The sequence below is a fragment of the Anomaloglossus baeobatrachus genome, chromosome 1 (assembly GCF_048569485.1).
Source record: "Anomaloglossus baeobatrachus isolate aAnoBae1 chromosome 1, aAnoBae1.hap1, whole genome shotgun sequence".
NCBI lineage: Eukaryota > Metazoa > Chordata > Amphibia > Anura > Aromobatidae > Anomaloglossus > Anomaloglossus baeobatrachus.
In genome coordinates, this window is record NC_134353.1 from 62,646,790 (window position 1) to 62,670,324 (window position 23,535).

The 23,535-nt window shown below is 55.5% G+C and overlaps 1 protein-coding gene across 2 annotated transcripts in view; it reads right to left on the minus strand.

Moving 5' to 3' along the window:
• Window positions 1-23,535, minus strand: part of LETM1 (leucine zipper and EF-hand containing transmembrane protein 1) — an 87,070-nt gene that overhangs the window by 26,400 nt on the left and 37,135 nt on the right. For both annotated transcript variants that reach the window (XM_075346807.1, XM_075346806.1), the window contains exons 8-9: window positions 20,024-20,155; window positions 16,506-16,667 (exon numbers count right to left, since the gene is read on the minus strand). In XM_075346807.1, coding sequence (XP_075202922.1) covers window positions 16,506-16,667; window positions 20,024-20,155 — 294 coding nt within the window. The remainder of the gene's footprint in view (window positions 1-16,505; window positions 16,668-20,023; window positions 20,156-23,535) is intronic.

Genomic DNA, 23,535 nt, shown 5'->3' on the forward strand with positions numbered 1-23,535 from the left:
AGGCGGCTGCGTGTACCGCCTTGGTGATTGATGTAGGCAACTGCTGTCGCGTTGTCTGACTGGACTCGAATGTGCCTGCCCGCCAACAGGTGGTGAAAAGCTAGGAGAGCTAGAAGCACGGCTCTGGTTTCCAGCACATTGATTGAAAGGGCTGACTCGGACGGAGTCCAAGTGCCCTGTGCTCTGTGGTGGAGATGTACCGCTCCCCAGCCGGATAGGCTGGCATCCGTGCTGAGAATCACCCAGGACGGGGTCAGGAAGGAGCGCCCCTGGGACAGGGAGAGGGGCCGAAGCCACCACTGAAGAGAGCTCCTGGTCTGTGGCGACAGAGCCACTAACCTGTGTAAGGAGGAAGGCCGCTTGTCCCAACAGCGGAGAATGTCCAGCTGCAGGGGGAGCAGATGGAACTGGGCAAAGGGAACAGCCTCCATGGACCACCATTTGACCCAGCACCTGCATCAGACGCCTGAGGGTATAACGGCGGGGCCTCAGCAGAGAGCGCACCGCTAGCTGGAGGGACTGCTGTTTGACTAAGGGCAACTTCACAAGTGCCGGCAAAGTCTCGAACTGCATCCCTAGGTACGTGAGCCTCTGGGTCGGAGTCAGAGTGGATTTGGGCAGATTGACCAGCCACCCGAATTGGGCTAGAGTGGCGAGAGTGAGCGAGACACTCCGCTGACAGTCTGCGCTGGATGAAGCCTTGACTAGAAGGTCGTCCAGGTAAGGAATCACTGCCAACCCCTGGAGGTGCAGAACCGCAATCACTGCTGCCATGACCTTGGTGAATACCCGAGGGGCCGTGGCTAACCCGAAGGGGAGAGCCACGAATTGGAAATGATCTTCTCCTATTGCAAAACGTAGCCAACGCTGGTGTGACACTGCAATTGGCACATGCAGATAGGCATCTCTGATGTCGATGGATGCCAGGAAATCCCCTTGGGTCATTGAGGCAATGACTGATCGCAGAGACTCCATGCGAAAGTGCCGCACCTGAACATGCTTCTCAAAACAAACTTGTTGAGAAGCTTGAGATCCAGGATGGGCCGGAAGGTACCGTCCTTTTTGGGAACTAGGAAGAGATTTGAGTAGAAACCTCTGAACCGTTCCCGGGTGGGAACCGGTACAATTACTCCGTTGGCCTGCAAGGCTGCCACGGCTTGCGAGAAGGCGGCGGCCTTGGAGCAAGGGGGAGTTGAGAGAAAAAATCTGTTTGGCGGGCTGGAAGAGAATTCTATCCTGTAGCCGTGGGAGATGGTATCCCGCACCCACTGATCGGAGACGTGTTGAAACCAAGCGTCGCCAAAGTGGGAGAGCCTGCCACCGACTAAGGACGTCACCGGAGCGGGCAGAGAGTCATGAGGAGGCTGCCTTAGTGGCAGCACCTCCTGCGGTCTTCTGTGGACGCGCTTTTGGACGCCAGTTGGATTTCTGGTCCTTGGCTGAGTTAGCGGACGAGGCCGAGGGCTTAGAGGACGACCAGTTGGAGGAACGAAAGGAGCGAAACCTCGACTGATTCCTACCCTGGGAAGGTTTCCTGGCTTTAGTTTGAGGCATGGAAGTAATCTTCCCGCCAGTAGCTTCCTTAATAATTTCATCCAGCTGTTCTCCGAACAGCCGGGACCCAGCAAAAGGGAGCCCAGCAAGGTACTTCTAAGAAGAAGCATCTGCCTTCCACTCTCGAAGCCACAAGATCCTGCGGATAACGTGGGAATTTGCCGAAGCCACCGCAGTGCGGTGAGAAGCCTCCAACATGGCAGACATGGCATAAGATGAAAAAGCTGAAGCTTGGGAAGTTAAGGCAACCATTTCGGGAATCAAGTCCCTGGTGAGGGAATGCATCTCCTCTAGAGAAGCAAAGATGGCTTTGAGAGCCCACACTGCTGCAAAAGTCGGGGAAAACGTGGCCCCCGCCGCTTCATACACGGATTTGGCCAGAAGGTCAATCTGACGGTCAGTGGAATCCTTAAAGGAGGTGCCATCAGCCACCGACAACGGTCCGGGCTGAGAGCCTAGACACCGGAGGGTCTACCTTTAGGGACTGAGCCCACTCCTTGACCACCTCAGGTGGGAAGGGAAAACGGTCATCAGAACCACGCTTTGGGAAGCGTTTGTCAGGACAGGCCCTGGGCTTGGTCACAGCGGCCTGAAAACTGGAGTGGTTAAAGAACACACTCTTTGCTCTCTTAGGCGAGGTAAACTGGTGCTTTTCTGCCAGAGAGGGTAGCTCCTCTGATACTGGAGGATTGAGATCCAGTACAGAATTAATGGAAGCAATCAAGTCACTAAGATCTGAGTCACCCTCGGACAGATCAATGGGGTACATGGAGTTAGCCTCCGAGTCCCCTGTAAAGGCATCCTCCTCATCCTGCGAGTCAGCTCTTGAATCAGAGCCGCGGGAGGAGGAGGGAGAGGGAACCCTGCGTCTTTTCTTAGGAGGACGATGAATGATGATGAATCCTCTGTGAGCTCCGAACCTAAGCGACCCATAGCAGCAGAGGCACCCTGTGAAGGGGGCTGATGCATATTCATCAAAGTCCTGGACAAAAGTCCCATGGACTCAGCAAATGACTGGGATATAGACCTAGAGAAGGACTCTACCCAGGCCGGGGGTTCAGTCACAGGTGCAGAGGCAGCCGGAGAGACCACTGGGGGTGAGACTCCAGGCTGTGGCACCGCCAAGTTAGAGCAGACATCACAATGAGGATAGGTGCTCGGCTCAGGCAGCAGGAGCTTACATGCAGCGCATACAGAATAAAGCTTTGGAGCCTTGCTCCTCGTGTGAGACATGCTGCTGGAGTGGGGGCTCTGCAAGAGAATGAACCCCAGAGAGTATATACAGAGGTCCACAACCAGAGACCGGTTGTGGCTTACCAGACCGCTAGAGCGGTGTTGTGTGCCCTCCAGATCCCGAAGCCCGGACCCCCAAGCACAGCACTTCAGCAGGGATGCAGAGTGCAGACCAGCGCTGAGTGAACTCTGTCTGAGAAAATGGCCGCCGGAGCGGAGAGGGGGCGGGACTTGGCTGTGAGAGCGGGATCTGGAGGGCCATAGAGACCTACAGGGGAGGAGACACGCACAGCAGTGGGGAGTGTCCCTCCCCTGTGCAGAACGGCCGCCGGGAGGAGCCGAGCCTGTCCCTCTGCATGAATGACATGCGAGGGCAGAGAACAGAAACTAGGCCTCCGGCAAAGCCGGGGCCTAAATTTGATCGGCGAGGCCGACGCGCAGGCACCATCGGCGCGGTTCTCGGGCGACAGCTAGAGAACCCGCCGGAAATGCCAATAAATACAGTAAGCACACTCTCCCCAAACAATAAAGCACAGGGACCCCCAAAAGACTAAATTACTTACGGTAATGGGATTTTCTAGAGCCCACGACAGCACCCACGAGAGAGGGATCCGCCCCCTTCAGGACAGGAAACCTACAGATAAAAAAGGGGCAGTCCCCCTCCCTCATCAGTTGGTTGCAGAGAACCGGGAGAGGAACCGCCACAAATTAGTAACAATACAAGACAAAAGTAGAACCACCAAACCCAAAGGGTGAAGAAAACAAAAGGGTAGGGGTGTAAAGGGTGCTGTCGTGGGCTCTGGAAAATCCCATTACCGTAAGTAATTTAGTCTTTTCCTTTCGCCACGACAGCACCCACGAGAGACTTAGAGAGATAACACACTCAGGGAGGGAAAAAAACCACACGAAGGGCCAAGCCTCCAACGGAAGACAGCGGAAGAACAAAGGCCAGCCGGCAAAGACCGGAACCCGGACGGAGAGGGCAGGATACAGCCGTACAATACCACCGAAGGAGACACAGGCCACATCCATCCAAGGAGGAGGCAACCGCCCAGGAGAAGGATCCGACACCGAGGAGGCCAGGGGAACCCGCAGCACCACAGACGAGAGGGGGACAGCAGCCCACAGCCATCGGGACAAGGGACGGCACGCCACGCGAGGATCACCGCCGGAATCCTGAAAGACAAAGAACTAAAACAAAGACCAACCCCTCCGCCAAGGGGCCGACCTAGCGACACAGACGAGGACAGAGCCCCCCCCCATGAACAGGCAGCGAAACGAAGAAGACAGCCTGCGCGGGAAGAAAAAACACCGAAGACACCCGCTCGGCAGAAGAGCAATCGGACCGGAACACCGCAAGGCAGGAAGGACCAACGGATAGAGCCCGATAGGCGCGAACACGCCCCGCAGAAGCAAGGGCGACCAGAGTCGAAGCAGGAAGCCCAAGGCGCCAGGCCAGGCGGAAGGCCAGGGAGGCGCAAGGCGGCAGCGGCGCAAGGCCAAGGCAGGAAGAACCAACCAGGAGCGCCGCAAGAAGCAAGCCCATACGACCAGGAGGCCCCAAGGCACAGAGGTAAAGAGGTACAGAGGCACAGAGGCCAAGAGGCCCCAAGGCCCAGAGCCCAAGAGGCCCAGACCCCCAGAGGTCCCGAGCCCAAGATGCACAGAGGCCCAGAGACCAAGAGGCACAGCGCCCAAGAGGCACAGCGCCCAAGAGGCACAGCGCCCAAGAGGCACAGCGCCCAAGAGGCACAGCGCCCAAGAGGCACAGCGCCCAAGAGGCACAGCGCCCAAGAGGCACAGCGCCCAAGAGGCATAGAGCCCAAGAGACACAGAGACCAAGAGGCACAGAGACCAAAAGGCACAGAGACCAAAAGGCACCGAGGGCAAGCGGCACAGAGGGAAGCGGCACAGAGACCAAGCAGCACAGAGGCCAAGCGGCACAGAGGCCCCGAAGCCAAGAGGCCCAGAGGCATAGAGGCACGGAGTCACGGAGGACAAGAGGCCCAGAGGCCCCAAAGGCCCGAAGGCCCAGAGTCCAAGAGTGCCAGAGGCCAAGAGGCCCCGAAACCAAGAGGCAGAGAGGTGAAGAGGCACAGAGGGCAAGAAGCACAGAGGCACGGAGCGTAGGCCAAGAGGCAAGAGGCAATACGGCACAAGGGCCAAGAGGAACAGAGGCCCAGAGGCCCAGAGGCCCAGAGGAACAGAGGCCCAGAGGAACAGAGGCCCAGAGGAACAGAGGCCCAGAGGAACAGAGGCCCAGAGGAACAGAGGCCCAGAGGAACAGAGGCCAAGAGGAACAGAGGCCAAGAGGAACAGAGGCCAAGAGGAACAGAGGCCAAGAGGAACAGAGGCCAAGAGGAACAGAGGCCAAGAGGAACAGAGGCCAAGAGGAACAGAGGCCAAGAGGAACAGAGGCCAAGAGGAACAGAGGCCAAGAGGAACAGAGGCCAAGAGGAACAGAGGCCAAGAGGAACAGAGGCCAAGAGGAACAGAGGCCAAGAGGAACAGAGGCCAAGAGGAACAGAGGCCAAGAGGAACAGAGGCCAAGAGGAACAGAGGCCAAGAGGAACAGAGGCCAAGAGGAACAGAGGCCAAGAGGAACAGAGGCCAAGAGGAACAGAGGCCAAGAGGAACAGAGGCCAAGAGGAACAGAGGCCAAGAGGAACAGAGGCCAAGAGGAACAGAGGCCAAGAGGAACAGAGGCCAAGAGGAACAGAGGCCAAGAGGAACAGAGGCCAAGAGGAACAGAGGCCAAGAGGAACAGAGGCCAAGAGGAACAGAGGCCAAGAGGAACAGAGGCCAAGAGGAACAGAGGCCAAGAGGAACAGAGGCCAAGAGGAACAGAGGCCAAGAGGAACAGAGGCCAAGAGGAACAGAGGCCAAGAGGAACAGAGGCCAAGAGGAACAGAGGCCAAGAGGCACAGCGGCCAAGAGGCACAGCGGCCAAAGGGCACAGAGGCCAAAGGGCACAGAGGCCAAGAGGCACAGAGGCCAAGAGGCACAGGGGCCAAGAAGGCACAGGGGCCAAGAAGGCATAGAGGCCAAGAAGGCATAGAGGCCAAGAAGGCACAGAGGCCAAGAAGGCACAGAGGCCAAGAAGGCACAGAGGCCAAGAAGGCACAGAGGCCCAGAAGGCACAGAGGCCCAGAGGCACAGAGGCCCAGAAGGCACAGAGGCCCAGAGGCACAAGGTTGGAGCCAAGAGGCACAAAGGCCAAGAGACCAAGAGGCACAGAGGCCGGGCACAGCAGGCACAGAGGCACGGGCCCGGGAGGCCCAGAAGCCAAGACGGCACAGAGACCAAGAAGCCAAGAGGCACAGAAGGTCAAGAGGCACAGAAGGTCAAGAGGCACAGAAGGTCAAGAGGCACAGAAGGTCAAGAGGCACAGAAGGTCAAGAGGCACAGAAGGTCAAGAGGCACAGAAGGTCAAGAGGCACAGAAGGTCAAGAGGCACAGAAGGTCAAGAGGCACAGAAGGTCAAGAGGCACAGAAGGTCAAGAGGCACAGAAGGTCAAGAGGCACAGAAGGCCAAGAGGCACAGAAGGCCAAGAGACACAGAGGCCCGAGCCAGAAGGCACAGAAGCACGGGCCCAGGAGGCCCAGAGGCCCTGAAGGCTCACAGAGGCCCTGAAGGCTCACAGAGGCCCTGAAGGCTCACAGAGGCCCTGAAGGCTCACAGAGGCCCTGAAGGCTCACAGAGGCCCTGAAGGCTCACAGAGGCCCTGAAGGCTCACAGAGGCCCTGAAGGCTCACAGAGGCCCTGAAGGCTCACAGAGGCCCTGAAGGCTCACAGAGGCCCTGAAGGCTCACAGAGGCCCTGAAGGCTCACAGAGGCCCTGAAGGCTCACAGAGGCCAGGAAGCCACACAGAGGCCAGGAAGCCACACAGAGGCCAGGAAGCCACACAGAGGCCAGGAAGCCACACAGAGGCCAGGAAGCCACACAGAGGCCAGGAAGCCACACAGAGGCCAGGAAGCCACACAGAGGCCAGGAAGCCACACAGAGGCCAGGAAGCCACACAGAGGCCAGGAAGCCACACAGAGGCCAGGAAGCCACACAGAGGCCAGGAAGCCACACAGAGGCCAGGAAGCCACACAGAGGCCAGGAAGCCACACAGAGGCCAGGAAGCCACACAGAGGCCAGGAAGCCACACAGAGGCCAGGAAGCCACACAGAGGCCAGGAAGCCACACAGAGGCCAGGAAGCCACACAGAGGCCAGGACGCCACACAGAGGCCAGGACGCCACACAGAGGCCAGGACGCCACACAGAGGCCAGGACGCCACACAGAGGCCAGGACGCCACACAGAGGCCAGGACGCCACACAGAGGCCAGGACGCCACACAGAGGCCAGGACGCCACACAGAGGCCAGGACGCCACACAGAGGCCAGGACGCCACACAGAGGCCAGGACGCCACACAGAGGCCAGGACGCCACACAGAGGCCAGGACGCCACACAGAGGCCAGGACGCCACACAGAGGCCAGGACGCCACACAGAGGCCAGGACGCCACACAGAGGCCAGGACGCCACACAGAGGCCAGGACGCCACACAGAGGCCAGGACGCCACACAGAGGCCAGGACGCCACACAGAGGCCAGGACGCCACACAGAGGCCAGGACGCCACACAGAGGCCAGGACGCCACACAGAGGCCAGGAAGCCACACAGAGGCCAGGAAGCCACACAGAGGCCAGGAAGCCACACAGAGGCCAGGAAGCCACACAGAGGCCAGGAAGCCACACAGAGGCCAGGAAGCCACACAGAGGCCAGGAAGCCACACAGAGGCCAGGAAGCCACACAGAGGCCCGGAAGCCACACAGCGGCCCGGAAGCCACACAGAAAGGCAGAAGCCACACAGAGGCCTGGAAGCCACACAGAGGCCCGGAAGCTACACAGAGGCCAGGGAGCCCACAGAGGCCAGGCATCCGAGGCGCGTGACCAGGAGCCCAAGGCGCAGCGACAGCACACATAGAGGCCCGAAGGCAGGAGGCACCGAGGCCCGGAGGTACACAGACCCCAGGCCAAGAAGGCACATAGGCCCGAGGCTAGAAGGCACAGAGGCCCGAGGCCAGAAGGCACAGAGGCCCGAGGCCAGAAGACCCAGAGGCCCGAGGCCAGAAGTCACAGAGGTCCGAGGCCAGAAGCCACAGAGGCCCGAGGCCAGAAGCCACAGAGGCCCGAGGCCAGAAGCCACAGAGGCCCGAGGCCAGAAGCCACAGAGGCCCGAGGCCAGAAGCCACAGAGGCCCGAGGCCAGAAGCCACAGAGGCCCGAGGCCAGAAGGCACAGAGGCCCGAGGCCAGAAGGCACAGAGGCCCGAGGCCAGAAGGCACAGAGGCCCGAGGCCAGAAGACCCAGAGGCCCGAGGCCAGAAGGCACAGAGGCCCGAGGCCAGAAGGCACAGAGGCCCGAGGCCAGAAGGCACAGAGGCCCGAGGCCAGAAGGTACAGAGGCCCGAGGTCAGAAGGTACAGAGGCCCGAGGTCAGAAGGTATAGCGGCCCCAAGGCCAGGAAGCACAGTGGGCAAAGGCAAGGATGAACAGCGGCCCCAGGCCAGGAGGCCCAAGGGCAGGCAACACAGAGGGCCAAGGCCAAGAGGTACAAGGGACCAAGGGCAGGCACCAAACCAGGAAGCACGCGGCCCGGAAACATGAGGCCGAGAGACACAGAGCCCCGAGAGCCAGGAGACCCGGGCCACTACGACCGAAGGCGCAAAGGCCAGGAGGCTCAGAGACAGGGAGGGCCCGAGGCCCGGAGGACCCGAGAACAGAAGACAGGAGGTCCAGAGGACACAGAGGCCACAGAGACCAGGAGGCTCAGGAGCCACAGAGGTCAGGAGACCCAGTGCCACAGGAGCCCGGAGGCCACAGGGACCAGGAGGGCACATAGGCCCCAGGGGCCAAGAACCTACAGAGGTCAGGAACCCACAGGGAGCCATCACGAGTCCACAGAGCCCACGGGATCCAGGAGCCTACAGGGGCCAGGAGTCCACAGAGGCCCGAGGGCCAGGAGTCCATAGAGGCCACGAGGGCCAGGAGGCCATAGAGGGCACGAGGGCCCGGAGGCCATAGAGGGCACGAGGGCCCGGAGGCCATAGAGGGCACGAGGGCCCGGAGGCCATAGAGGGCACGAGGGCCCGGAGGCCATAGAGGGCACGAGGGCCCGGAGGCCATAGAGGGCACGAGGGCCAGGAGTCCACAGAGGCCACGAGGGCCCGGAGTCCACAGAGGCCACGAGGGCCCGGAGTCCACAGAGGCCACGGGGGCCCGGAGTCCACAGAGGCCACGGGGGCCCGGAGTCCACAGAGGCCCGAGGGCCAGGAGTCCACAGAGGCCCGAGGGCCAGGAGTCCACAGATATACAGTGGTCCGGAGTCTATAGCAGCCTTACAGGGGCCATGAGTCCACAGATGGCACGAGGGCCAGGAGACTCAGAGAGGCCACAAAGGCCAGGAGTCCACAGAGGCCACGAGGGCCCGGAGGCCACAGAGGTCACGAGAGCCCGGGGTCCACAGAGGCCACGAGGGCCAGGAGACCACAGAGGCCACGAGGGCCAGGAGACCACAGAGGCCACGAGGGCCAGGAGACCACAGAGGCCACGAGGGCCAGGAGACCACAGAGGCCACGAGGGCCAGGAGACCACAGAGGCCACGAGGGCCAGGAGTCCACAGAGGCTACCAGAGTCTACAGAAGCCTTACAGGGGCCATGAGTCCACGGAGGCACAGGGTGCCACCACAGAGGTCAGGTGGGCAAACACAGGGGCTACAGGGGCCCCTGGCCATGCGGCAAAAAAACAGCTCCCAAGCTGTGATCAGGAAGCCACACAGCCCGCCTGAAGCCCCGCAGGGAGCCACATAGAGGTACCGACCCCGGACGAGCGCAGGCAGGGACTCCGGGACGACCCTCCGTGCACTACCGGGAGACAGAGCGGGGACGCGGCCCCGGACACAGCGCACCCGCCGTGCAACCGGAGGCGCCGCCCGTTCCACAGAGAGGTGCCGGCCGCCGAGCACACAGCCACTTACCCCGCGTCCGGCACAGGAAGGAGGGAGCCACGGCCTTCCAAGGAACCTGCCCGGTCCACTCCCCCGGAAGCGCTCCAGTGCACTTCCGGGTCACGGCAGCAGAGAGCGCGCGGACACGGCAGGGTCCCCCCCGCCGTCCACAGACCAGGCGCGCGCAGGTGCCGGCGTCACTACCCCGGAGGCAAAGCCGAACCAAGGGGAAGAGGACGAGATGCACCGGAGGACGGAGTCCACGAGGGGAGCTCCACCGACCGTGCTTCTGGACCTAGAGCTCCGCCGTTCCCACGGAGACCGCACGGACTCAACCGGACCCAGGTACTGTAGGTTCCTCTCCATTCAGGACAGGAAACCAACTGATGAGGGAGGGGGACTGCCCCTTTTTTATCTGTAGGTTCCCTGTCCTGAAGGGGGCTGATCCCTCTCTCGTGGGTGCTGTCGTGGCGAAAGGAAAATATAAACGTCTCAGGTACTTAGCTGCTGAGACGCAGGGCCAGGTCCCTGGGGATGAGTGCTCCGGTCCAGCAGGGTCCTGAAGGGCTGCGGATGGAGACCGGTCTCCTGCCAGGCAGGGAAACCGTGCTGGCTCCCACTTCAAGCCAGAGCCCAGGAGGGATGGTGAAGGAGCACGGCATGTAAGGCTCCAGCCTTGGAAATCAACCTTACAACACCGCCTACACAGTGGGGTGAGAAGGGACATGCCGGGGGTCCAGACGTGGACCCGCACTTCTTCAATCTCATTCCAAAAGGAAAAAAATCATATGAGAATGCATGTGTGGATGTATGCCTCCTGAACACAAAGCAATAAACTGGCTGGGTCTGCTCACCAGGGGGTGTATAAGCGCAGAGGGAGGAGCTACACTTTTAAGTGTAGTACTTTGTGTGTCCTCCGGAGGCAGAAGCTAAACACCCCATGGTCTGGGTCTCCCAAAGGAACGATAAAGAAAACATGGTACACACACACACACACATACATACATACATGCATACATATACACACAAATATATAGTATATAATCCCAAACTGCTGTTTTCTTTTTTTAACTGACGCACCCAACCCCAAAGAAGCAAGAAAAAAAAAATTAAAATTAAAATTAAGTGGTGTCCCAATCACTGGTGGCTCATACAGTCCCTGACAGAAGTTCTGTCGCTTATCCATGTTATGTAAATAAAAGCTTATAACCTGACTTTAAATTCATCCATTGGTTTTATAAATTACTCATTTGAAAGCTGAAACCCTCCCAAATTTGATTTAGGTGATGAAAATAAAGTTGCTGCCAAGCTGAAATATTGATCATTTAATGAACACAGAAAGGTCAGATTTTGGCAAGACAAAAGTTATGTCTCCTTGTCATATAATGCACCCAAATCCTAGTTTACATCCTCACCTGTGCTCACTAAATGATCGCTTAATTAGTGTGTGTGTGTGTATAAAAAGAAACCCAGCGCCCCAGACCTTCAGTTCAACTTGACCTCTGACAACATGCCAAAACTCCACCCTGCAACCAAAGCCTTGATTATCAAGAGGCTGAAGACCAGATCCACTGCAGAGGTGGCTGGCACCTTTAAAGGGAACCAAACATCAGGATTTTCGTGTATAAGGTGCAGCCAGTGCAGTACTGGCACTATCATGCACAGTGTGTACATACCATCAGGGGGCAGCTCGGGTATTTAGGCAGTGAAATACAACTTTATAAAGTTTGAAATTTCGTGCACTTTTTGATTGACGTGTGCACCTCTGCAGATAATGTCCGGGTGGGTTATGCACGTGTATCCCCCCCCCACCAGCCTGTTCCTCCCTCTCTCTGGTTGTATTCAAATTTCTCTCTTCAGAAACATGGCGTCGGAGTTGGCACCTGCGCATAGCGCTTATCTCCGGCGCAGTGTTTCTGAAGCCCGCAGTAGCTAGCATTACCTGCAGCTACGATATCGTGCCGCCCCAGGACACCGTGCCAGCACAGCAGCCGCCTAGGACACCGGGATGCCACAGGAAAAAGCAGACAGCAGCCTGCCAGCGACATCGGGGGTCAGGTGAGGTAAATTCACATCTGACTCACATGACCCCGTGACGGCAGTGCTGCGAGACCCGGTCCCGGTGTCCTAGGCGGCTGCTGTGCTGGCACGGTGTTCTGGGGCGGCACGATATCGTAGCTGCAGGTAATGCTAGCTAACCAATGGATGAATTTAAAGTCAGGTTATAAGCTTTTATTTATTTATTTATAGACTAGAAGGTGGCCCGATTCTACGCATCGGGTATTCTAGAATTTACGTATTGTGTAGTTCATGTATGATTTTTGTTATATATATATATATATAGATGTTGTTGTGTGTAGTTACCAAGTGTTTGTGTAGGGCGCTGTACATGTTCTGAGTGTCGCGGGGGGTGAGAGCGGTGTTGTATGTGTGTTGCGTGTGTTGCGTTGTTTGTGGAGCGCTGTGTGTCTGTAGCGTTGTGTGTGTGTGTGTGTTGTGCGGTTTGTGTGTGTGTGGTGTGTTTTGGGGGAGGTATGTTTTGAGCAATGTGTGTGTTGTGCAGTATGTGCGTATATTTGTGTGTGCAGCGTTGTCTGTGTGTGTGGGTGTCTGTGTAGGGCGTTGTTTGTGATTCCTAGTGTGTGTGTGTTGTGCAGTGCGCGTGTGTGTGTGTGTTGGGGGGAGGTGTGCACCTCCCATCGTGCTCCATCCCCCATGCTGCGCACCCCCCATCGTGCTGCATCCCCCATGCTGCGCACTCCCAAACGTGCTCCATCCGCCATGCTGCGCACTCCCAAACGTGGTCCATCCGCCATGCTGCGCACTCCCAAACGTGCTCCATCCGCCATGCTGCGCACTCCCCATCGTGCTGCATCCCCCATGCTGCGCACTCCCAAACGTGCTCCATCCGCCATGCTGCGCACTCCCCATCGTGCTCTATCCGCCATGCTGCACACTTCCAAACGTGCTCCATCCGCCATGCTGCGCACTCCCAAACGTGCTCCATCCGCCATGCTGCGCACCCCCTATCATGCTCCATCCGCCATGCTGCGCACTCCCAAACGTGCTCCACCCGCCATGCTGCGCACTCCCAAACGTGCTCCATCCGCCATGCTGCGCACTCCCAAACGTGCTCCATCCGCCATGCTGCGCACTCCCAAACGTGGTCCATCCGCCATGCTGCGCACTCCCAAACGTGCTCCATCCGCCATGCTGCGCACTCCCAAACGTGCTCCATCCGCCATGCTGCGCACTCCCAAACGTGCTCCATCCGCCATGCTGCGCACCCCCTATCGTGCTCCATCCGCCATGCTGCGCACCCCCTATCATGCTCCATCCGCCATGCTGCGCACTCCCAAACGTGCTCCACCCGCCATGCTGCGCACTCCCAAACGTGCTCCATCCGCCATGCTGCGCACTCCCAAACGTGCTCCATCCGCCATGCTGCGCACTCCCAAACGTGGTCCATCCGCCATGCTGCGCACTCCCAAACGTGCTCCATCCGCCATGCTGCGCACTCCCAAACGTGCTCCATCCGCCATACTGCGCACTCCCAAACGTGCTCCATCCGCCATACTGCGCACTCCCCATCGTGCACCATCCGGCATGCTGCGCACTCCCAAACGTGCTCCATCCGCCATGCTGCGCACTCCCAAACGTGCTCCATCCGCCATGCTGCGCACTCCCAAACGTGCTCCATCCGCCATGCTGCGCACTCCCAAACGTGCTCCATCCGCCATGCTGCGCACTCCCAAACGTGCTCCATCCGCCATGCTGCGCACTCCCAAACGTGCTCCATCCGCCATGCTGCGCACTCCCAAACGTGCTCCATCCGCCATGCTGCGCACTCCCAAACGTGCTCCATCCGCCATGCTGCGCACTCCCAAACGTGCTCCATCCGCCATGCTGCGCACTCCCAAACGTGCTCCATCCGCCATGCTGCGCACTCCCAAACGTGCTCCATCCGCCATGCTGCGCACTCCCAAACGTGCTCCATCCGCCATGCTGCGCACTCCCAAACGTGGTCCATCCGCCATGCTGCGCACTCCCAAACGTGCTCCATCCGCCATGCTGCGCACTCCCAAACGTGCTCCATCCGCCATGCTGCGCACTCCCAAACGTGCTCCATCCGCCATACTGCGCACTCCCAAACGTGCTGCATCCGCCATGCTGCGCACTCCCCATCGTGCACCATCCGGCATGCTGCGCACTCCCAAACGTGCTCCATCCGCCATGCTGCGCACTCCCAAACGTGCTCCATCCGCCATGCTGCGCACCCCCCATCATGCTCCATCTGCTTGGGAGTGCGCAGCATGCCGGATGGTGCATGATGGGCAGTGCGCAGTATGGCGGATGGAGCACGTTTGGGAGTGCGCAGTATGGCGGATGGAGCACGTTTGGGAGTGCGCAGCATGGCGGATGGACCACGTTTGGGAGTGCGCAGCATGGCGGATGGACCACGTTTGGGAGTGCGCAGCATGGCGGATGGACCACGTTTGGGAGTGCGCAGCATGGCGGATGGACCACGTTTGGGAGTGCGCAGCATGGCGGATGGACCACGTTTGGGAGTGCGCAGCATGGCGGATGGAGCACGTTTGGGAGTGCGCAGCATGGCGGATGGAGCATGATGGGGGGTGCGCAGCATGGCGGATGGAGCACGTTTGGGAGTGCGCAGCATGGCGGATGGAGCACTTTTGGGAGTGTGCAGCATGGTGGATAGAGCACGATGGGGAGTGCGCAGCATGGCGGATGAAGCACGTTTGGGAGTGCGCAGCATGGGGGATGGAGCACGTTTGGGAGTGTGCAGCATGGCGGATAGAGCACGATGGGGAGTGCGCAGTATGGTGGATGGAGCACGATGGGGAGTGCGCAGCATGGCGGATGGAGCACGTTTGGGAGTGTGCAGCATGGCGGATAGAGCACGATGGGGAGTGCGCAGCATGGCGGATGGAGCACGTTTGGGAGTGCGCAGCATGGGGGATGCAGCACGATGGGGAGTGCGCAGTATGGCGGATGGAGCACGTTTGCTCAGCCTCTCTCCTTCCAGCCTCCCTCAGCATCAGCCTCCCCCTCCCAGCCTTCCCCAAGATCAGCCTCTCTGCTCCCAGCCTCCTCCAGCACGCCGTGCTTCTCTGCCGACACTTACCCACACCCGATCGCATCCACTCACCCACACAACCGATTGCATCCACTCACCCACACAACCGATCGCATCCACTCACACACACACCCGATCGCATCCACTCACACACACAACCGATCGCATCCACTCACACACACAACCGATCGCATGCACTCACACACACAACCGATCGCATCCACTCACACACACAACCGATCGCATCCACTCACACACACACCCGATCGCATCCACTCACACACACACCCGATCGCATCCACTCACACACACACCCGATCGCATCCACTCACACACACCCGATCGCATACACTCACACACACAGACACTGACGATATTGCACATACGCGCTGATACTCACAACATCCGGGGATATCACATGCTTCTGGCCATGTGATCCTCCGTCAGGTCCTGGAAGCTCACAGCACAATATCGCCGCCGAGAAGCAAGCGATATCCCAGGATGTTGTGAGTATTTGGATGCGATGTGATGTGTGAGTGTGATCTGATTTGTGTGTGTGTGTGTGTGTGTGCTGTTATGTGTCTGTATTTTCCGCAGCTGCAGGACCTTGATGTGTGGATGCGATGTGATGTGTGTGTGAGGTGTGTGTGAGAGTGAGTGTGAGCCGGTGTACACTGGTAACTATGATACACATCGGGTAACTAAGGGACCTTAGTTACCCGATGTGTATAATGGTTACCAGCTTTCACGGCCTCCGTTAAGATCCCAGCATCGCAAGGTTATGTCTGGCGCTGCCGGGATCCTGACGGAGCCGGTGTAGAAGCAAGCGATATCCCAGCATGTTGTGATGTGTGAGGTGTGTGTGAGAGTGAGTGTGAGAGTGAGTGTGATCTGATGTGTGTGTACTCACCTGGGAATCGGAGCCCCGTGTCAGTTGGGCGGCCAGAGCGAGCGTGCATTGCGTGAGGGGGGCGGGGCCTGCAGAGAGCCGGGGCGAGAGGCCAATCCGTGTGGGGGGGCGGGGCCATGGCGAGCCCAGCGGCCAATCAGCTTTGTGTCACCGTAAGGACACAATTTCGGAGCATGACAGACAGACAGACAGACAGACAGACAGACAGACAGACAGACAGACAGACAGACAGACAGACAGACAGACAGACAGACAGACAGACAGACAGACAGACAGACAGAATAAGGCAATTTATTTATTTATAGATAAGAGACAGAATGTCTGTTAGGGATTGTACAGATCCTTGCAAAAAAGTGTTATTTTTTTCTATTTTCAACATTGCTTTTTTTGCTAGAATGTAAACAGAGTATCTAGTGTCTTCATGCAGGAGCACGCAGTGATTGTCTAAATTTCCCCAGACTGCAGACAACCAAAAAAAAAAAAAATAGAAAAAATTCAGTTTTCCTGCAGCGCCTCCAATGGAGAAATGAGGCATTACACACTCCCCATAGATTATAATGGCTGTGTGCTGCAGCAATGTGCCGGCTCCCCCAGAGTAAAAGATGCTGCAGCGGTCACAATCTCAGGCTACATGCCGACCGCCACCGGAAATGCAATCGCGCTTCTATTCCAGTATTCCAGATTTTCTCAATCCAATAACAAAGCCCGGCTTTACCTTAGCTGCTGTCTGTAAGCTTTCCTTGGCAACCTCAGCCAACCTCTCCATCTCCTTCTCCTTCCTAATCGCCGCCTCCTCCTGCAGTGTGGCCTCCAGCTTGGTCTTGTTGTCCACCTTGTCGCCCTCCACTGCCGCCACTTTCACCTGCGCCTCTTTAGCCTGAGAAGCAAAAGGACAAAGGTTATATCTTTTATTAAAAAGGGCCTGGATCAGCGCAGATCACATATAAACATGGAGAATCTTTGGACGGAGACGTTCCCCTGCAGAATGCGGCAAAACTACAACTCCCAGCATGCTAGAAGTTGTAGTTTTGCAGCAGCTAAAGAGTCATAAGTTGGAATCCCATGTTGCTTAATGAACTGAATGGCTTTTTACTAGTGATGGGCAGACACAGACGGTAAAAGTCCGGACCTGTGTGGTTTCAAAGGTTTCCAAGTGCCGGCCCAGAATTCTCAGGGAGTTCTGGCTAATAACCCGGACACTCTGGTAAAGAAAAAAATATATATGTAGTAAGCGCACTATACTTATCGAGTCATCGGTGCAGCTGTACACTGCTCCCGCGGCCTCTCATTCACTTCCAGGGGCCACTCATTATCCTTCATGCATATGCACGGCTTTCCCCGCCCACCAGTTTCTGTGATTGGATGTAGTCAGACGCGTCCCCACCCTGAGTGACAGCATGTCAGACGCTTATAATCACCGACCCTGTCTGCGGGTCTAAATTGTACAGTAAAAAAAATAAAATTGGCGTAAGGTCCCCCCCCCCTCCCCGTATTGATACCAGCACAGATAAAGCCCATGGCTACAGGATGCAGCCCCCAGCCGTGTGCTTATCTTGGCTGTGTATGAAAACAGGATGAACCGAATGCAGCTTTTTAAATATATATATATATATATATATATATATATATATATATATATATATATATATATATATATATATATATATATATATATATATATATATATATATATATATATATATATATATATATATATATATATATATATATATATACATATATATACATACATATACATATATACATACACACACACACACACATACATACACACACAGTCCCCCGCAATTTGAATACCCAGCCAATATAAAGCCCAACAGCTAGAGGGTCGTATTCTCAGGCTGAGGAAACCAATGCTTATTGGGCCCTTAGCCTAAAAATAGCCTGCAGCTGCCCAGGATTGTCACATCAATTGGATGCAACAATCGCAGCACTTTATCCAGCTCTTCCCAATTGCCCTGGTGCGGTGGCAATAGGGGTAATAAGTTGTTTATGCCAGCCCACAGCTGCCACTAAGCCCTAGATTAGTAATTGAAGGTGTCTATGAGACACCCCCCCATTACCAGTCTGTAACGTGGAAAAAGAAAAAAAAAAAACCCTGTAAAAATCCTTTATTTGAAATAAAATACAAAAAAGCACCCTAGTCACCCCTTTTTATTAACCCCCAAAACACCCCTGCAGGTCCGACGTAATCCACACGAGGTCCCACGATAATTCTAGCTCCGCTACATCCATACTGAAGTCACACTACACGATCATGGAACATGATCACCAACTGTGGACTTCAGGCAGAGAGTGGGCCACATTAAACGGTAATGCAACTCAGGTAAGTTACAGGCATAACTGGAGGTTCTCACGGCCCTCCACCTGTGACCACAGATAACCTGACCTCAGGAGTCCTCAATAAAGTCAGTGACCTGACCTCAGATGAAGTCACTGAGTTTAATGATATCACCTGAGGTCAGGTTACCTGCAGTCACAGGTGAAGGGCCGTGGGGAACCTCGAGCAGTGACTGCAACTAACCTGGGTGACGTCACAGCTGATCGCTGAAGCTCACTCTCTGCCTGAAGTCCATAGCGAGCGGTCATGTTACATGACCACAGGCTCTGAATTCAGATGTAGCAAAGCTGGAATTGTCGTGGGACCTCGTGTGGATTATGAAGGACCTTCAGGGGTGTTTTGGGGGTTAATAAAGTGAAGAAAGCGGGTGCTGCTTTGTTTTTTATTTCATATAAAAGATTCTTTAAGTGTTTGTGTTAATTTCTTTTCACTTACAGATTAGTAATGAGGGGGTCTTATAGATGCCCCCCATTACTAATCTAGGGCTTAGTGGCAGCTGTGATGAACCCCTTATTACCCAGATTGCCACCACACCAGGGCAGTCAGTAAGAGCAGGGTAAAGTGCTGGGATTGTTGCATTTAATGGATGCAACAATTTTGGGTGGCTGCAGGCTGCTATTTTTAGGCTGGGGAGGGGGGGAAGCTCAAAAAGCATGGGTCTCCCCAGCCTGAGAATACCAGCCCCCAGCTGTCAGGCTTTATCTTGGCTGGGTATCAAAATTGGAGGTGGTGGGGGGGGCTGTTTTTTTTTAAAAAAAAAAAAAAGCCACATGTGGTTCCTCTAATTCTGACACACAGCCAAGATAAGTACACGGCTGGGGCTGCAGCCTGTAAGCCGTGGCCTTTAACTGTGCTGGGTATCATAATATGAGGGGACACCACCAAATTTTTATACCACGATAGATAAGCATAGCATCTGTGATTGGAAACGTCAGACACGCTGTCATTTAGGGTGGGGGTGCTTCTGACTGCAACCAATCACAGACGCCAGTGGGTGGGGAAAGCAGTGCATATGCAATGAAGGTTAATGAGCGACCCCAGAAGTGAATGAGCAGCTGCAGCAGTGACTGTTAACCCACTTGCTTCAATCCCCCTATCCCTTCTACTACCATATTTAATAGCCAGATTCTGGTCCCCATAGACTTAAATGGGGACCCGCATCTGGCCAGATACCTGGGATCAATCCAAAAGTAGAAACGAGGCTTTTTTTTTTTTTAAACCGGTTAGGCCTGCCAATCCCTACTGTTTACGTCTGAAGCATGAATCTCCAAAATAATGTCCACGTCCTTCTACACATAAGCCCACTATCCTGGCCTTTCCCCACCAGCCATGCAGAGAGAACGTCGTGACCACCACTGTCGTGACAGCTGCAGTCAATCAAGCGATTTAGGACCGTTGTGTTGGAATGGCGGGGAACAGAGGTGAATTGTTTGCAGTAGTAACACATATTTTACACCATTACTTCCCTTATCCCAGTTTCGGAAAAAAAAGCTTTCAATATCTTTTTTAATTCCGGCATTAACACTAGAAGTCCCAGAGAGGGATCATTTAACAATTCTACCACTGGAACCCTATGGAGCTCGAAATTCCTGGGACTTCTAGTGTTAAATAAACCTTTAAGTTCTCAGTTAGGAAGTATTCTGGATTACCCTATAGGTCATTTGGAAATGTTCTAAATAAAATGCAACACTTCATTTGATCCAATTATATCTCCCGGATTATTGGAATGCCGGATTTAAGGAATGCTATTCATATGTTTGTTTTTTTACAGCCATTCACAATAGGTGGTCGTCCCCTTTACATCCCTCTGCTGAGTGGGGGGTCATGTGCGCTGATCACACATCTGCTGACCTCGGGGCTGATGTACACACCATGCTTTCCGGTAAAGTCTGGAGGGTTGTTTTCAGCTGATCAGCCGGTGACAGCGTGTCCGGGAGATACAAAGCCCGGGACAAAAGCAGCAACGAGGTGGGAATTTCCTGATTCAAGTGCAGCTCCAGCCACTGATGGGAAAGAGAAAAAGACACATCCAGAATATTAAAACATGCATTATACACCTATTTAGCTGAAATATATCCTTAAGTAGTAAACATTAAAAAAATAAAAATATAAATAAAAAAAAAAAAGATATATAGAGATATATATATATATATATATATTATATATATATATATATATATATATATATATATATATATATTATATATATATATATATATAATGTGTGCAGTCCCCTCCAATTTTGATACCCAGCCAAGATACAGCCTGACAGCTGGGGGCTGGTATTCTCAGGCTGGGGAGACCCATGCTTATTGGGCCACCCCCAGTCTAAAAATAGCAGCCTGCAGCCACATGGAATTGCTGCATTAATTAGCTGTGAAAATCCCAGCAGTTTACCCGGCTCTTCCAGATTGCCCTAGTGCGGTGGAAAAGTAAATGTTACAATCGCAATGGATTATGGCTTTTAGAAAGTTAAAAGGCCAGTGAGTGCGGAATCGGCCATTTCTGTGACAGCTGTAACTTGGCTATCACTTAAGTGTAGAGTTCCCGATGCTGATCGAGCGGGAACAGCTCCTGTGCCAGCATGATGACCATGGCGTACTGGTCTTTTTTTTTTAATGGTTTCAGCTCGATTTCCAACCGTGGCTCTTCTCCGCCTCCACGGGCCCACCGTGGCTCTTCTCCGCCTCCACGGGCCCACCGTGGCTCTTCTCCGCCTCCACGGGCCCACCGTGGCTCTTCTCCGCCTCCACGGGCCCACCGTGGCTCTTCTCCGCCTCCACGGGCCCACCGTGGCTCTTCTCCGCCTCCACGGGCCCACCGTGGCTCTTCTCCGCCTCCACGGGCCCACCGTGGCTCTTCTCCGCCTCCACGGGCCCACCGTGGCTCTTCTCCGCCTCCACGGGCCCACCGTGGCTCTTCTCCGCCTCCACGGGCCCACCGTGGCTCTTCTCCGCCTCCACGGGCCCACCGTGGCTCCTCTCCGCCTCCACGGGCCCACCGTGGCTCTTCTCCGCCTCCACGGGCCCACCGTGGCTCTTCTCCGCCTCCACGGGCCCACCGTGGCTCTTCTCCGCCTCCACGGGCCCACCGTGGCTCCTCTTCGCCTCCACGGGCCCACCGTGGCTCTTCTCCGCCTCCACGGGCCCACCACGGCTCTTCTCCGCCTCCACGGGCCCACCACGGCTCTTCTCCGCCTCCACGGGCCCACCACGGCTCTTCTCCGCCTCCACGGGCCCACCACGGCTCTTCTCCGCCTCCACGGGCCCACCACGGCTCTTCTCCGCCTCCACGGGCCCACCACGGCTCTTCTCCACCTCCACGGGCCCACCACGGTCTTCGCCGTTAAATCCAATATTGGGATGGGGTTAAGGTAGCACCAAGAATATCTTTTAAATTGCAACTACACTTTTAGAAAAATGTTCACGTCTTAGAGACTTGTCTGAAGTTTTGGCTAGTGGGTGGTCCGTGTATGGAGACCCTCACGCTCTATAAAAAGTCTGCTGCACCGTTCTACCTACTACTGGCTGCAGTCAAGTGCTGAGGAAGCGGCGGGTGTCCAAGTGCCCAGACTGGCAAAGATCTGCCGTTTTTCCCTCTTTCTGGATACAGTGACACTTTCTCCCCCCTGTAACACTATTATGCCCGAGCTGGTACGTACTTTGATTGTAGGTGCTGTAATACAGTGATGCATTATTTATACCACATGCATGTAAAGGTAAAACTCAAAAAAATAATGCAAAAGAAAAATAAATAACGAAATATTTTACATGTACTGCTGAAAAGAAGGGAATTTTGTTTACTTGCCGTAAATTCCTTTTCTTCTAGCTCCAATTGGGAGACCCAGACAATTGGTGTATAGGCTATGCCTCCGGAGGCCGCACAAAGTATTACACTAAAAGTGTAAAGCCCCTCCCCTTCTGCCTATACACCCCCCGTGCTCCCACGGGCTCCTCAGTTTTGGTGCAAAAGCAAGAAGGAGGAAAAACAAATTATAAACTGGTTTAAAGTAAATTCAATCCGAAGGAATATCGGAGAACTGAAACCATTCAACATGAACAACATGTGTACACAAAAAAAACAGGGGCGGGTGCTGGGTCTCCCAATTGGAGCTAGAAGAAAAGGAATTTACGGTAAGTAAACAAAATTCCCTTCTTCTTTGTCGCTCCATGGGAGACCCAGACAATTGGGACGTCCAAAAGCAGTCCCTGGGTGGGTAAATAATACCTCATAATAGAGCCGTAACGGCTCCTTCCTACAGGTGGGCAACCGCCGCCTGAAGGACTCGCCTACCTAGGCTGGCATCCGCCGAAGCATAGGTATGCACCTGATAGTGTTTCGTGAAAGTGTGCAGGCTCGACCAGGTAGCCGCCTGACACACCTGCTGAGCCGTAGTCTGGTGCCTCAAAGCCCAGGACGCACCCACGGCTCTGGTAGAATGGGCCTTCAGCCCTGAGGGAACCGGAAGCCCCGCCGAACGGTAAGCTTCGATAATTGGTTCCTTGATCCACCGAGCCAGGGTTGATTTGGAAGCCTGTGACCCTTTACGCTGGCCAGCGACAAGGACAAAGAGTGCATCCGAGCGGCGCAGGGGCGCCGTACGAGAAATGTAGAGTCTGAGTGCTCTCACCAGATCTAACAAGTGCAAATCCTTTTCACATTGGTGAATTGGATGAGGGCAAAAAGAGGGTAAGGAGATATCCTGATTGAGATGAAACGGGGATACCACCTTAGGTAGAAATTCCGGAACCGGACGCAGAACCACCTTGTCCTGGTGAAACACCAGGAAAGGGGCTTTGAATGACAATGCTGCTAGCTCAGACACTCTCCGAAGTGAAGTGACTGCTACTAGGAAAACCACTTTCTGCGAAAGGCGTGAGAGAGAGACATCCCTCATTGGCTCGAACGGTGGTTTCTGAAGAACCATCAGCACCCTGTTCAGATCCCAGGGTTCTAACGGCCGCTTGTAAGGAGGGACGATGTGACAAACCCCCTGCAGGAACGTGCGTACCTGTGGAAGTCTGGCCAAGCGCTTCTGAAAAAACACAGAGAGCGCAGAGACTTGTCCCTTAATGGAGCCAAGCGACAAACCCTTTTCCAGTCCGGACTGAAGAAAGGACAGAAAGGTGGGCAAGGCAAATGGCCAGGGAGAAAAACCCTGATCAGAGCACCATGACAGGAATATTTTCCACGTCCTGTGGTAGATCTTGGCGGACGTTGGTTTCCTAGCCTGTCTCATAGTGGCAATGACCTCTTGAGATAATCCTGAAGACGCTAGGATCCAGGACTCAATGGCCACACAGTCAGGTTGAGGGCCGCAGAATTCAGATGGAAAAACGGCCCTTGAGACAGCAAGTCTGGTCGGTCTGGTAGTGCCCACGGT